Here is a 15,549-nt window from a genome sequence, read left to right on the forward strand (position 1 = left end):
GTTAGGGGAAGATAACATCAATATCAAATAATCGATTGGAACACTATTATGGATAGCATTGTTGACTGAGACAAGTTCAGCAACAGTAAGGTATAAAGAGAATATTATGGTGCAATGGCAGAACAAGGAAACTGTCAAAGAACCTTATTTAATTATGCTAAGCCAACATTAAATGGATCCCAATTCAACATTGTCAGGCCACCTATGCCGACCAACAACTTTGGACTTATTACTAAAACATGTGCCAACCTTATCAGAGTAATTTATTAGGACTTTTTTCCAATACAACCTTCCCATTTTTTTTATTGTCAAAATTACCTCATGTGAAATTTATTCACCAATGTGGGTTTCAAAACATCACATCAAGCTTAGTCATCTCCAAAGTGATGAGTGGATCTTTAAAAAACACTAAGATATTGACATTTTTCTCATTAACACCCTTCTTTTTTAAAAAATCACAAAAATAAAATATTTTTTGTCTTTGTGAACAATTTTTAAGTTTTCATTACTTTTTAAGAAGTTATATTTCTTTTAGACTGCATATTATTTGGAAAAATATGTTGTTGTTATATTATTATTATTATTATTATTATTATTATTATATCATCATCATCATTATTATTATTAAAATATGAATTATTTTGCATGTTTTTTTTTAAACACATTTGTGTTTTAAACTGTTTAAAATTATTTGTTTTGGCAACCTGGGATTAAAGATGGTTCACCTATAGAATGGCATATCGTAAGCTGACTAAAGTTCAGATATATATATATATATATGAATGGATAAAAATCCCAATCCTACTAGGCATAATTTATGCTTTTTATATAAACAACCAAACATTATAAAACTACTTTTCCAACACATCGTCAAAAATATGTAATGTAAAATAAGTTATTGATGTATTTGACTATCTTCTATTTGTACTTGAATGTAATTATTATTGTTTGCATTACAAACAAGTTATTCAACAAAAATAACAACAAAAACAACAACAACAACAACAACAATAATAATAATAATAATAATAATAGTAATAGTAATAATAATAATAATTCAAAATAATTACCATTTAAAAAAATTAAAAAAAAATTAATAACTTAAATAGATTTATAATTTTGACTTTTGTGATTATTTAAAAAATAATATGTTAATGATAATAATTTTTTAAAAATGGCTTAAAAAACCAAGAAAATGTATAAATAATAATAACAAAATATTTTTCCTAAATAAATGTGGTTGAAAAAAAAACTTTTTTAAAATTAATAATAACTTAAAAATGGTTTGAAAAAACAAAAAATATTTATTTGTTTGATTTTTTTAAAGAGATGGGTGTATACGAAAAAAGCCAATATCTTAACCCTCTATTCCTTTTTATCCGTCACAAATCCATGTTCTTTTTTATCTGTCGTTTTCTAACATTAAAAAGTATTTATTATTTTTTCCCAAAATTAATCTTAACACTCTATTCAACTCTTTTCTTGGAATTAAATATAAGAGAGAAATGTGAAGATATAAATTGAGAGTAATTTTGGAAAGATAATTTTTTATAAAATTTTGTAAAATAACTACGTTTATTGAAACATAAGATTCAGTTAACCATCACAGATAAAAAGGAAGGAGAAAGTAGTATTTTTAAAAAATCCACTCATTACCATAGTGATGAATAAGTTTGATGTGATATTTTGATGGTGAATAAATTTTATATTAGGTTATTTTGATAATTAAAACAAAAAGGAGGGTTATATTGGAAAAAAAAAAACCCCAATTTATTACTAAAACATGTGCCGACCTTATCCGACCAACGACGCTGTAATTTTAGAGGCTTTTACTTAACAAGCCTTAAAAAATAGAGAAATATTAGCTGGCACCTGACTTTTCAAATATTTCTTGCAACATTTACATGGGTAAAAAATATTGAACTCAATTTTAATTTACTTCTTGTTAACTGGGACATGAGCAAAAATTTACATTTTTATAATCCCTTTTTAATGCATGGCATCAAGTAATTATTAGATATACATTTCTGACTAAATAAACAATAGCCTTCATCATAATAAAATATATAATTAGTTTCATTTAGAGAAATCCCAAGTTTTCTATAATATAATTGTACGCATTTCTCATGTGTTAATTCAATTATCTAATAATATATACTGTGAAAGGGTTTTTTTTCAAACAAAAGAATCAAAAAACGAATTTCTTTAAACTAAAAATTTAAAGTAAAAAAATCATTCAAGCACAAATTAAAATATCAAAAATTATATTTCAAAAACGTGACAAAAATCAAGATAATGCATGTAATTTCATTAAATTATCCGAGTTGGGCGTACAAACCTACCCCAAATCATTAGTGAACACTGAACAAAGTATCAATATAAAACCCCTGTGAATCAACTAATTAAATTAAACACTTTCAAACAGCAGCACAGTCTAAATACCTAATTCACGTCCAATGAAATTCATATTAATAAACTTTCAAATTATTACAAAACCCTCATGAAAAAATCTAATCCATGATAACCTGTGAATCAACTTACAAAATTACAAATCTTTCGTGGATCAGCTGAAGCTCACTGCTGCTACTTAATATCAGCGAGCCGGAAATTAAGGCCTGTTTCCGAGTGGTTGGGCTTTGAGTACATGCCCAGTCTTCTCTGGAGTTCTTCAACGATTACGTCTCTTCGAATGACTTCCTCTTCACTGGCTTCAATGTTTTTTAATTTGACAACACCCCCCTGTAACTCCGACTCCCCGACAATCACCATCCAAGGGATACCAGATTGTTTGGCACGAGTTATATGGTTCATTACTCTTTTTGTTAGCCCAAATTCTGCTTTTATTTTTGCATCCCATAGTTCACTGACTAGTTCAGCAGCCAAAGTAAGATCTTTTCCTAAAATAGCCACCAAAACTTGTGTTTCTGTAGCCCGAATTACCTGGTATCATATGAAAAGAATCAGTATTCCCTTTGCAAAATTGTCACAATATAGCCATCTCATGCAATAGATAACTGTTTCCAGCAGCCATAAATCCTAGTACAAACTAATATATCCCAATGTCATAAAAATTAACAAGCAGTAATAACATGAATAAGCGACCCTATCATCATCAATAATACCTGATTTCGGTCCTTTTCTAATTGCTCCATTATAGTAAACACTCGCTCAATTCCCAGGCTGACACCAACTGCAGGGACTACCTTTCCACTGAACATCCCAACCAGATTATCATAACGTCCACCAGCTGCAATGGAACCGACCTAGGAAATAAACAAGTTAGTTAAGAATATACATTGCCTTATAAATGATCACAAACCTATACCAAATGCCATTTGAAAAAACTTTGAAGTCAGATATTTATATTGTAAAAAAGAGGCTTTTGTTTTAATTTTAATAACTCTGTTGTGGTAAACAAATATGAATACATAAATGCACATTAAATCAGTATTGAGGCAAATTAACACATAAAGGTTATGTATATTCTGACTAAAGCACATCTTGATAATCACAGGTAGTTCAAAAAATCTAACAGGAAAAATTAAGCAACACAGTCTCCTCTGCATACAGTTAGATTAATTCATGAGTTATATTATAATAGTTCCTCTTTTTTTTCCATCTCCACAAGTGATAAGTTGTATAACCATGCTGGCTAAATTGGCATTAATGGGATTACAGAACTGCATCATTTCCACTAAAATATAAAATGATGCGAAGCATCAACACGGAGAAAACCAACAGTTCGTCATCTTCAATCTAGTATATGCCCACATTCGGAAAACCTTTGATATTGCCTTAGAAAACAGCCTGCACTACAGTATTTAGTGAAATACATGGTCTAATAAGGGCAAAATAGAAGAAAACATGAATCATTTATATTTGCATACTGCATAATAAGATAGAGAAACACATACATGTATCCTCTAGTTGATGTCAGTGAAAAGTAATTTTACCTGTGTCGTGCCTTTGAAAACTGCTTCAAAAATAACTCCTGTGTAATAATCAAGGCCTCTCGCAAGGCTCAAGTCAAAAACCACTTTATTTAGGCACTTGGATTTGTCAAGAGCTGTACACAAAATCTTCAACTCATCTAGTGCAACAATAGACGCACTATTTCCCAAGAATTGACTACCATCACTTGTCAATTCAGATAAAATTTCAAGTGGACGCCCTCTTTTCTTCACAAAAGCACCAATTCTCTCAGCTGTTTCAGAAGTCAAGCCTTTATCCACTACCTTGCGATATAATCAAAATTAAATGATAAAGAAAATATAAATAAATACATAAGCAGAGCATAAATAATTCCACTAATAATAAAATCTTAATAAATAGGGGAAATTAGTCAAAAGTCTGCAAGTTGTATGAATTTTGATAACACAACAAGGCATCTCTCTACAAAGACACATTATGTCAACACATCCACTGCTCTTTTGCCCTTAATTTCTTTCTATCTACTATTTTTACACCTTTATGTGACTAGCTTACATGGAATGATTATTTCATAATGGAATGGCATCAAGTCAGTTAGGCAAACAATTGAAATTATTAAGAGTTCCACGTGAGTTGCTTGCAAACTTCAACAAATACAAAAAGTCCAAATTTTCAACCTTAACCAAATTCATGCAAAACAATGAGAGAGGAATTGGCACATAACAAGAGTACCACTCTACACAAACACATACTTCCCATGCAGTAACTAACTAGTTGCAAGATTACAAAGAGAAACAATACCAACACATAAGTAGCACAAACAAACATGGCAAATTGTACAGTTTATTCAACATATGTTATCAGAAAAATCATCTCATTTCAATTTATAGAAGATCAGAATCTTACCAACTCCTTTTTCACATGCTCAAATGTCTGCTTATCCAATTTATCAATACTTGAACAAACTGTTCTGAATTTCTCTGATGGAACACCACAAATTTCCAACATACCATCTAACAACTTCCGGTGATTTAACTTTATCTGCAAGAATGACAAAGGAACTGTTTCACTTGAGAAAGAAACTTGATAAACAACTAGGCATAGACAAGCACCCAAACTAAAGCAACATAACACACAAGAAAATAGCATAAGGTTGCTAAATAAAGTCAAGTAAATAACAAAGTGATACATCAGACAAGTATCAATAGCAAAATATACCTCATAATCACCAATAGATAGCTCATTTAGCAATTCAGTCAAAACCCTAACTACTTCAAAATCAGGTTCCATTGGCTCATATTGCCCGGCAATGTCAAAGTCACATTGATAGAATTCACGATATCTTCCCTTAGACGGGTTATCTCTTCTATACACTTTAGCAATCTGGTATCTCTTCAATGCACTAATATTATTCATGGCCAAGTAACGGGCAAAGGGAACAGTGAGGTCATACCTCAGTGAACAAAGTTCACCACCCTGAGAAGCAAAATACAAACTTTAAAATGAGAAATATAATTGAAATGAAAAAGTAAAGACAATATAAAACCATCTGAAAGTCCAAACAAAGAAAATGAGATCTTAAACATTCTCTTGACCATGGTTTAAAAAGGCGATTGAGGCGTACGCCTCGAGGCGCGCCTCAAGGCGAGGCGGTGACGGCTCGCCTCGAGGCATACGCTTCCATGGCGGTGGCGAAGCTTACGCCTCAGCCGGGTGAGGCGCTCCGCCTCGAGGCTCGTCGCCTCGAGGCTCAAGAGCGTCGCCCCTCAAGAAGCAACAAAAAAATGGCTAAGAACTAAGGGCCAAAGGGACGGTTGTTGCGGAGGTCGGAGAGGATCTGGAACCGAGGGTTGCGAGCCCTGGCGTCTTTGAGTAGGCGCGTCTTTGAGCGGGGTTATGATGGTGGCGACGAGGCGTCTTTGAGCGGGCACGTCTTTGAGCGGATGATGATGGTGGCGGCGTGGGCTGGGGTTTCAAAATCAAACCATTATCAATGATTCAACGGTTGAGATTATTTTAAAAATAAAATTAATTATATAATAATATATCAAAATGTTAATAAAAAAATTATTAAAAATATTTATAATTTAAATAATATCAATCATTATCATTATCAATGGACGATGGAGGCTAGGGTTTTTACAAAACTTATAAATTATAATCATCAAATCATTATCCATTAATTAGATTATTTTTAAAAATTAATTATATAATATATATATTAATAATATATCAAAGATGATAATAAAAATTATAAAAAAATATTTAATATGTTTTATAATTTAAATATTAATTAACACTAATAATTAATATACATTAACCATTATTCTTTATTCATTATCTACAAGTTATGATTATTTAGTCTATATTATGAATTATCATTTATATTTTTCAAGTTTTTGTTGAGGCTTACGCCTCGGATCGCCTCGAGGCTTACGCCTCGTCTCATAAGAGCAAAACGCCTCAAGTACGCCTTTCGCCTTTTTAAACCTTGCTCTTGACCATGATAAGACAATTGCTAAGTAAAAGTAAAAGTAATGCATAAAACCAGTCACTTTACATGAAGATAATGCTTAGCTTTCTTCACCAAATGTATAAGTTATATAGGCCTTGTTTGGGTTGGCTTATCAAAAAAGTACTTTTTTTAAGTTTAGTAGGCCTTGTTTGGGTTGGCTTATCAAAAAAGTACTTTTTTTAAGTTTAGTAGAAGTGCTTTTGGAAAAAGTGCTTTTCTAGAGTAAGTTAAGCACTTTTTTTATATTTTTTGTTTGTATTAGCTTTTCTGTAAAAGCAAAAGCTGTAAAAATAAGCTAAAAAACAGCTTTTTTTCAAAAGCTGCTCATGACTAGCTTATGAAAAAAGCTGTTTTTCAACTTTTTTTACAGCTTCTACTTTTACAGAAAAACCAATACAAACAACTTTTTTTTAACCCAGAAGTGCTTAATTTATAAAAAAGCACTTCTGGGTTTTCCAAAAGCTGATCCAAACAAGCCCTAGAAGTGCTTTTGGAAAAAGTGCTTTTCTAGAGTAAGTTAAGCACTTTTTTATATTTTTTGTTTGTATTAGCTTTTCGTAAAAAGCAAAAGCTGTAAAAATAAGCTAAAAAACAGTTTTTTTTCAAAAGCTGCTCATGACTAGCTTATGAAAAAAGTTGTTTTTCAGTTTTTCTGACTTTTCTACTGAAAAAGCCTAACATAAGAACTTTTTAACCCAGAAGTGCTTAATTTATAAAAAAGCACTTCTGGGTTTTCCAAAAGCTGATCCAAACAAGCCCATAATTTAGCTGATTCTCATGGTTGTAATTGCTATACTTTTAGGTAGCATATGCCCAAAAACAAAAATTGACCGCTAAATTGGTTAAATAAATATAGCTTACACTATTGCATCAAGGAGTTTGTTAATTCAAAGTAAAATATTTTGTCTACACCTCCAAGACCGATTCCTTCACCGTGGAAAATTTTGAATTAGTTTTGCACTGAAATCAAGACACTTGCTGTCCAAAAGATATGATTTACTGTTCTCAAATAAGTGAGAAAGCATATTTGCTCCCAAATCCATGTTCCTAACTAATCATGAAACTAATTGTCCTCCCAAAATAAGATAGCTCATCGAAAATATTCCTCCATCTCACACACAAATTTAAAAAAATGCTTATGTTCTCTATTTGTTTCACAAAATGCTATGGTAACAAGGATTCCCTCATTGCAGTGATATTAATATGAAATACCAAAGCCACATATTTATTTAAGACTTTGAATCAATCCTTAGAACAACATTCTCAAGCATATCTACAAAGTTATCGGTTTATGTAGAAAGCAATAAGAACCATATATTTAAGATTATGACATACTGTCCACAATATCAAATCTTAAGTAAAATAAATCAAGATTTACACGATAAAATGCATCATATATAGTACATGAAGAAGCTGCTTACCTAATACATCATTCACATTTACAGAAATAATAAGATGCATTAAAAATATTTTCAATACATTCATATTAGGACAATGATCAATAAAGTGCAATGTACCTGGTCCGCAAGGTCATATATCAACTTTGAATCCTCTCCATATTTTCCCATAAGAGTCTCTCTCAACTCAAAGACAGGGGTGTCAAGTGCCACTGCCCCATGCTTCTTAAAAACACCAACAATAACTGAAAATGCACGTTCTCTTATTGCCATTTGCTCTTTCCCAAAGTCCCGCGTGCCCTAATTAAAATAAATGCGATTATACAAAGCAACAAAGAGTCTTACCATGCAAGCAAATTATTAAACAAATCAAATACTGATAAAAAATTCTATACTCAGCCCATATCTTCATTTTAAAAAGGACCAATACAAAAATGTACAACTTTTTATCCATTGGACAGGTGGAGCAGAGTGAGTTGTCTCAAGCAGGCATTTAGAAAATACATTTCATGTCCCTACCAGAAGTAACATGTATGAACACACTAATATATGGAAATGCAAACAAAGCATGCACAAAGATATAGACATAGAATGACCCATATGGAAATGCATAAAAAGCATGCGCAAGGATAAAGACATAGAACAACCTATATGGCAATGCATAAAAAGCATGCGTGAAGATATGGACATAGAACGAATCCACTTCTCTGTAATATAATAAGTATGTGATCTTTGTTAACTCAAAGATCTAAAACTCATGATTTTATGGAAATAATCCCTAAATTGAAAGCATACCTGCAAACAGATCCATCTTAAACCATCATACAAATATAAATCATTTGTCATCCTTAGCCTACACTACTTCTTAACTGTTTTGTCCTTATTTTTAAGGTCCAAGTATATGTCATGTCTTCCATTCCCATTTAGAACTGGATCAGAATATGTTCATACCTTGGGAATTTTGGGGAGTCTTCTAACTTCATTGCTCTCGACAATCTCTTTTAACTTTCTCAGCAAGGTGTCAAGTTCAGAGTCCTTGGGATCAAATGATCCTGCGAGGTCATGCACCACTCGTACTAAATTCATCACATTTTCAACTGAAGCATCAGGTGAAAGTCGATCCTTAAGCAACTGTCTTACAATAGAAGTCCCCTTCCCCAAAGTCTTCTTCTTTTTCTTCTCACTTTTCTTTTCACCCTTAGAGCTCTCCAATGAAACTACTGGTGTTTTCTCCACAGATTCATCTACTTCAATTGCAAGCAGGGCCAATGCTGACTCCCAAGCAAGAATCTCCCTAAACTTAATCAACATATCATACACACGATGCAGAACTAGTACACAATTGGAACCTGTAGAACTTGCTGATGTAATAGAATTGAAATCATTTCTCAGCGCATCAATGAAAGGGCATTCTTTCTGAAACACGTCCCCTACCTTTGACCGTAAATCTTCACCAACAATAGACGCAACAACCAATTCAGCCCGGCCATAGCTTGCCTCACTCATGCTTTGAATAGCCATGGCCAATGGTAGCACAGAGGCCACAAAGGCCTTCTCTTTCCCATTAATTCCAGACACCAAAACCTTCTTACCCTTAATAGAAGCATTCAACTCAATTCGAGTTCGTCCATGCAGCAATCTGATAGCCTCTCTGAAACTACCATGAACTGCAGGGATGTCCGAAAACGGCGCGGAATCAACTTTTCCAGCAAGCTTTGACCCAAAAAGAAAAACTTTCATGTCGGCAGCTACATCAGTCTCGTCCTTCATTGAAAACCCATCGCCAGAGACAGACAAATCAAACAGACCCACATCAGCCCTCACCACCTCGGAGGACAAAGCCGCAACCGCGTCGGACACCCTCACCAAATCGGAAGCGCAACAATCCAAAATCGCACAGATGGCTATCGATGCGGCACAAGAGTTCTCAATCATCCCGATTTCATCCGCGGTCACCCCAATCTCATCAAGCTTCTTCCCATTCAACCGGCACAACGACGTCAGAAACCCTAACGACGAGCCGAAATCAAGCGTCTCGAAACCAGCAGCATGATCGAGGGTTTCTTGGATCAAGAGAGGAATGACAGGGCGGACGGGAGATTCACAGACGATGAACTTGTTGAGGAGCACGGAGAGGGCGGCACGAGACTCATCGAAGGTGAGGAACGATCCATGGACAACGCAGGCATAGGGGAGGGGCTTGAGAGGGTATTTCTTCAACTGAGAAAGTTTCTCGAGGACGGCGGGGTCGATGGCAACCTTGCTGAGGCCACGGGAGACGGCGTATACGGCGGCGGCGGAGAAAGAGGAGCCCTTACCGCCGACGAAGACGGTAGATCTCTCGCGCGGCGGCGGCGCCATTGCCGGAGTTCGAGAACTAGGGTTTCAAAGTTTTAAGAAATAAAGAAAACTTATTCCGGTTCTTGAGATCGGTTTTTTATAAATCATGAACCGTTGACGGGTTGCCTGAACCGGACCACGAGTCTATTCAAATCTTGGCTTTGTTGGGGCCTATGTTGTTCCAATTTCATATAAATTTTAGATAATTACGAGTAGATATTTTATTTTATTCGTATAAATTTAAAATTTTATGTTTTTGATTTATGTTAATAAGCACATGGTAAATGTGGACCCCGCCCAAAGCTTGATTAGATTAAAAGCATTGTTTCCACTTATTCCCTATCCTTTTGTCATGTGGCTCTCCAATCTAGTGGTAATGAGGAATTCATGGGTTTCCATCAGCATCTGTCGCTTTGATATTTGAGCCTTTAACTTCGTTGTTTTTCTTCTCTTACTGCTTCTTCTTCATTTCTTTTGTCTTGTAAGGGAGGTTCTTTAGCTAGAAGATTTTTTTGAAAGCTTGGTTTTCAAATTTGGGCTATCTTTTCAACACTCTCTTTTCCGAGCCATCGTAGTAAGTCCCCTAGCCATTCTTGGTTAAATTCTTTTTAGTAGTGTTGTTTTTGGTAACTAAAAAAACCATGACTTTTTCTCTATCCTTTGATTAGCTTGCCATGTTTTTGTGGAATAGCATGTTAGCTCTTTTTATTTAGAATCCTTGGCATGTTGATGGCTAAATTCGGAGTTGTTCATGCTTGTTGTTCTCTTAGTTCATAGCTCAAAATTGTTGTTGAAATCCTTGGAGCTTAGTGTTAGCTCAAGGGCTTGTGCTTAACCATCCTTGTTTTGAGAAAGGTTTGGCCTTGGCATTAGTTTAATGAGTGTTAAGTTGCTTGTTTCTTGCTCACCCAAGCATGGTGGAGATTTTTGGACCTTATTTGAGGGTAGAACCAACATGCTAAAAGCCTTGCATATTGTGTATGTTTCCATGTATATATATATATATATATATATGTATGTATGTGTTTTATATATGTATTGGTTGTATAAGTAGATATGTTTTTTCTCTCTTAGTTTGGTTCTACAACTTTTGTTGTTGGTGGAGTGGTTTTGTAAAGTTGATAGCATTATTGTGTTAATGTGTCTAAAGACTAGAGCTTGGTTGTGAATCTGCAGAAATGTTTTTGGTGTTAATGGTTTGCATATTTTTGTTTTTATTAGTCAAGGCATTGTAGGAGAATGAGGGAAGTTTTGTAGTGGAATGTGTTTAGAATTGGATGGTGGAGATGTTCTCATCAAGTTAAAATATTAGTTCAAGGCAAATGTCAAATGAGTGGAGGTTAAGCATTGGATCACTTTAAATTTAATTATGTTAATTATTTAAGCTTTTAGGGTGTGTTTTAAATTCCAGCATGAGTGCATGCAAGACAATTATTGTCATTTATTTTATTTTATTTTATTTTTATTTTTGGTTGCTCTCTAGAAAATGCTTAGGGTAATACTTGATGAGTGTTTAAACTTGCGATTAGAGTAATTTTGTTTTAACTATGGTAAATCATTGGATTTTAAGATCGTTTTAGGGAGTGGTCTTGGATCTCATTTTTTTTGGGCTTAAGCTAATATCAGGTAAGTAATCTCACCGATAACTCCGTATTTTTCAGATTTGAGAAATTATTTTTATTCTCAGTAAAAATAATTATCTAGTATTTTGTTATTTTTATTTTTGAATATCTATTATTTTTGTTAATATTGAAAATTATTTATCCGGAATATGTATTTTTGAGGTATTTTTCTTTAATTAATTATTTCTATTTAGTTGTTGACTTGGTAAATCTAAATTGGTGTAATGCTAATTAAATAATTGCTATTCTTTTTTTAACTTGGTTATTAATTTATTATTTATACTAAGTGTGTGGTTACATTCAAACGATTACTTCGACATTTATAAAAATTCGCTTTGTTTGTAGGCATGGGTTAATGATTCCGCTATCATTTGGATTGATTTAGTTAATTCCATTATTTATTTAGTTATTTAATCATTTAATTTAGTTTTTGAAGGAGTCGGTGTTTTTGAATAATTTTAAATACTTCATGTGCTTAAATTTTTTTATATTTCATTTATGGTTATCGATTTATTTTTCCCTAAAGTGAGATTTTTGATATTTATTAGTATTTCTGAATATATATAAACTTGAGAAATTTTAGAATTTCTTAACTTGTACTCTGCAAATATTTTGTATCTGAATATTTTGGTCTCCAAATGAACGATATGCAACCCTATCAGTGGGAGGTTAAACCCTGACCTTGTCGACAAGTAATTTTGGGAAAATGAGACTGCAGTTTCGCACCGTGTCCGTTCGGTGAAATAATCAACGACCACCTGATATTCAGTCTCGGGTCACCGAGGGTAAATAAATGATATTTGTCATTTTGGCTCGGATCTGTCACCGAGGATAAACAAATGACCTTTGGCACTTACAGTGAATTTGGAGACATACTCTTGAATTTGTTATTTTTTTGGGTTTGCCCTTTTGATTTTGAATTTCTGCAAAAACACAAATATTTGTCCTGTCTTGAAATTTTCCGTATTTTTTTGATATCGTATTTCGGGTTTTGAATTCCGTAAATCATATTTGTAAATATTCTTTATTAGAATATTTCACTTTGTATTTTGTTTTTGTTTAAATTATGTTTTGAAGACCTATGCTCATTTCTCGCGAATAATTATTCGCAGCTCGTAAAACCCTGTATTCTTTTTGATTTTAGTTATCTTGAATAGCGTTACTACTTGAGAACTATACCTCTGTTGAACCATTTATTTTTGTATTTGTTTTAAACTATGTTTAAACTTTGAATTATTCTTAATATCTCGAAATCGAGATTCAGTAAAAGCCCTCGTTGTTTTTAAAACAATTTCTGGATTACTTACAGGGCTAGTGAGCTCATGGATTTGTTTTAAATCCTTTTCAGATCAAGAGTGGTAGACCGTGGTGGATCTTGAAAAGGACGCATGTAGATGTTGCTTGTCCTGTGTAAAATTGTAGTCCTTGTCATTGTCTATCACTACGTCCCTGTATTTTGTATTTTGGACTTCTGTATCCCGATTTGTGTACTTTGTAGAGTTTGTAATCCTGTAACTCAGTTGGGTTATTATAGTTTTACCTATCCTGGATCAGATTTTGAGGCCTTGCAGGCCTATGGGGCTCACGCCTTGTGGGTCTGCGGCCGTTTGTCTGCGCACCGGGTCTGGTGAGGCTGGTTTGGGGCGTGACAGTAAAGTATTCTTGATCAATTTTTATATAGTCGTTTGTGTTTTAATTTTATCAATGTTATTTATGAAAAAATTAATAAATATATTTATCTTACTATTTAGATATTTTAAAAAAATAAATTTATGAGTAAATTGGTATAGCAAGACCAACGATTGCTAGCCTATTAGTATCCGGCCCTTACCCTTTTTTTTTTTTTACAAATCCCTCATTAAAGTTTTCTATATTTATATATATATATAGTTTTTACAAATTTTTCCCAGCTTTGTTTATAAATTTGTATATATAGTTTTATAAATCTCCAAGTTTTTTTAATAAATTTATATATAGTTTAAACAAAATATATTTTTAAAAGTAGTTTTTCTACAAATCTCTTTATTATTTTTATAAATTATTATATATGATGAAAAGATTATATTTTTAGAGAAAATATTTAGTAAAAATTTTATTATATTACCTCTTTTAATTAATTTGTGGTTTCCTTTAATTATTTTTAACTGGTTTCATTATAATTAAAGTGATTTTTTTAGTCTTCTCAAAATAAAATCCTGGCTCCACTTCTGCCGTGTCCCATGACTACCCTCTGCTTGCGCAGGATGTGAACCAGATTCATAGGCCGGTAGATTAACGGTGGAGATTTCTCCAGGAGCGAGGGGAAGATTTGAATAAAAGTCTTAATAAATATATATTAATAATAATTTACATGAGGTTGCCATTTTGGCTGAAGATTTTCTTTTTTTTTCAAAATATTTATTATTATTAATTTTAAAATTGGCGGGCATTCTTATAGTTTTTAACATACTTGTATTTTTATTTATTCAAAACCTACTTGTTTAAAAAAAAAATTTAACGTTTTCATACATTATGAGCTATGTTTTAATAATCAATAAAAAAATATAAATATATATATAGCAAATAAATTTTAGAAAATAATATTTTTCCTTTTATGTAATGGAGTTGGTCCAAACTCTAGTCATTTAAATAATTATTTTGAATTCAAATCCTTTGGCATACAAATACCTATCTTTGGTTTAAAAAAATGTGCACAAATCATGGCCATATTAAATAATAATAATAATAATTATTATTATTATTATTATTATTATTATAACAATAATGATGATGATATATATATATAGTAACATATGGCAAGCAACAGAGGAAGTTTTTTCCGGCCAAAACTCATTTATCTACAAAATAAATAATAGAGAAATTATGTGAAATATTAAATTATAAATATTATCATAAATTCAAATAAATCAATAATATGGACAAGGATAAAGATTTTATTTTACAATCCTATCTAATCATTTTTTTAATATATAATTCATAAAATATTTAAAAAATTAAAATTTAAAAAAACAAATAATAAATAAAAAAATTAGTCATTTAATTTGGTACATTAATTTTGAAACTTTGAGTTTAGTGTTTTGATATTGATTCGGTTATGCTTAATTAATTGTTTTTTTTAATTATCGTTGAAATCATCGATTACAATTATATTATTGTCCATCACACAAATTAATAATAATAATTATGGGTGAGAAAAAAAATTCAAATCTAATAATCTTAATTTGTAGTAGAAGTTTTTGAGTACAGGATCAGAAAACCCGAATTTTTAACATAAAATCCAATCAAGCTTCCCACGTAAAATTTAGATTAGGTACAGATCAAGTTTCAAAAAACTGCATACTAAAACCGAATTGACTACACGGTTTTCGTCGCCCCTAATTTATAATAATGTTGTATAAACAAATAATTTTTTTAAAAAATAAAATCTAATAGTTCTTTAAAAGGAATTAATTGTGTTCTTTTTAATATATTAGCTAAAAAAACCAAAAGTTCAACTAAAATTGTTGAAGAAATGCCCTTAAGACCATTTTGATTAATAAAATCATACGTAAGCCATTATTGGAAAATATTAAAAAATAATAACGTTAAAAGTCGAAGAGAAAGCCCATTATTCACAAGTTATAATGACTGTCTATCTAAGCCACCCAATTTCCATCATTCACACTTTTAATCTTATTTCAATATTTATTATAGTCAATTTACTCTATTATCTCAAATAGATATATTTATCTGGTCATTGTATTCA

The 15,549-nt window shown here is 32.0% G+C and overlaps 1 protein-coding gene across 2 annotated transcripts; it reads right to left on the bottom strand.

Annotated features, from left to right (window-relative positions):
- Positions 1-2,289: 2,289 nt before the first annotated feature.
- LOC120268869 (histidine--tRNA ligase, cytoplasmic-like) lies at positions 2,290-10,234 on the bottom strand. 2 transcript variants are annotated; one of them, XM_039276129.1, is made up of 7 exons: positions 8,794-10,234; positions 7,963-8,142; positions 5,149-5,406; positions 4,837-4,971; positions 3,954-4,235; positions 3,123-3,263; positions 2,290-2,940 (listed from the first exon to the last, which is right to left on the bottom strand). In XM_039276129.1, the coding sequence occupies exons 1-7, from the start codon at positions 10,201-10,203 to the stop codon at positions 2,584-2,586; spliced, it is 2,763 nt and encodes a 920-aa protein (XP_039132063.1). In that variant the 5' UTR covers positions 10,204-10,234; the 3' UTR covers positions 2,290-2,583. The 2 variants fall into 2 exon arrangements, with proteins under 2 accessions (XP_039132063.1, XP_039132064.1); XM_039276130.1 differs by lacking the exon at positions 5,149-5,406.
- Between the last annotated feature and the right edge of the window lie 5,315 nt (positions 10,235-15,549).

Source organism: Dioscorea cayenensis, chromosome 9, assembly GCF_009730915.1.
Source record: "Dioscorea cayenensis subsp. rotundata cultivar TDr96_F1 chromosome 9, TDr96_F1_v2_PseudoChromosome.rev07_lg8_w22 25.fasta, whole genome shotgun sequence".
Taxonomy (NCBI): domain Eukaryota; kingdom Viridiplantae; phylum Streptophyta; class Magnoliopsida; order Dioscoreales; family Dioscoreaceae; genus Dioscorea; species Dioscorea cayenensis.

Excerpts from the sequence above, each read along its gene's own strand:
- LOC120268869 (XM_039276129.1), bottom strand. The coding sequence starts at position 10,203 with ATGGCGCCGCCGCCGCGCGAGAGATCTACCGTCTTCGTCGGCGGTAAG. Across the intron at positions 4,236-4,836 it reads AGCATGTGAAAAAGGAGTTG|GTAGTGGATAAAGGCTTGAC; the intron begins GTAAGATTCTGA and ends TTATATCGCAAG. Across the intron at positions 2,941-3,122 it reads TAGAAAAGGACCGAAATCAG|GTAATTCGGGCTACAGAAAC; the intron begins GTATTATTGATG and ends ATATGATACCAG.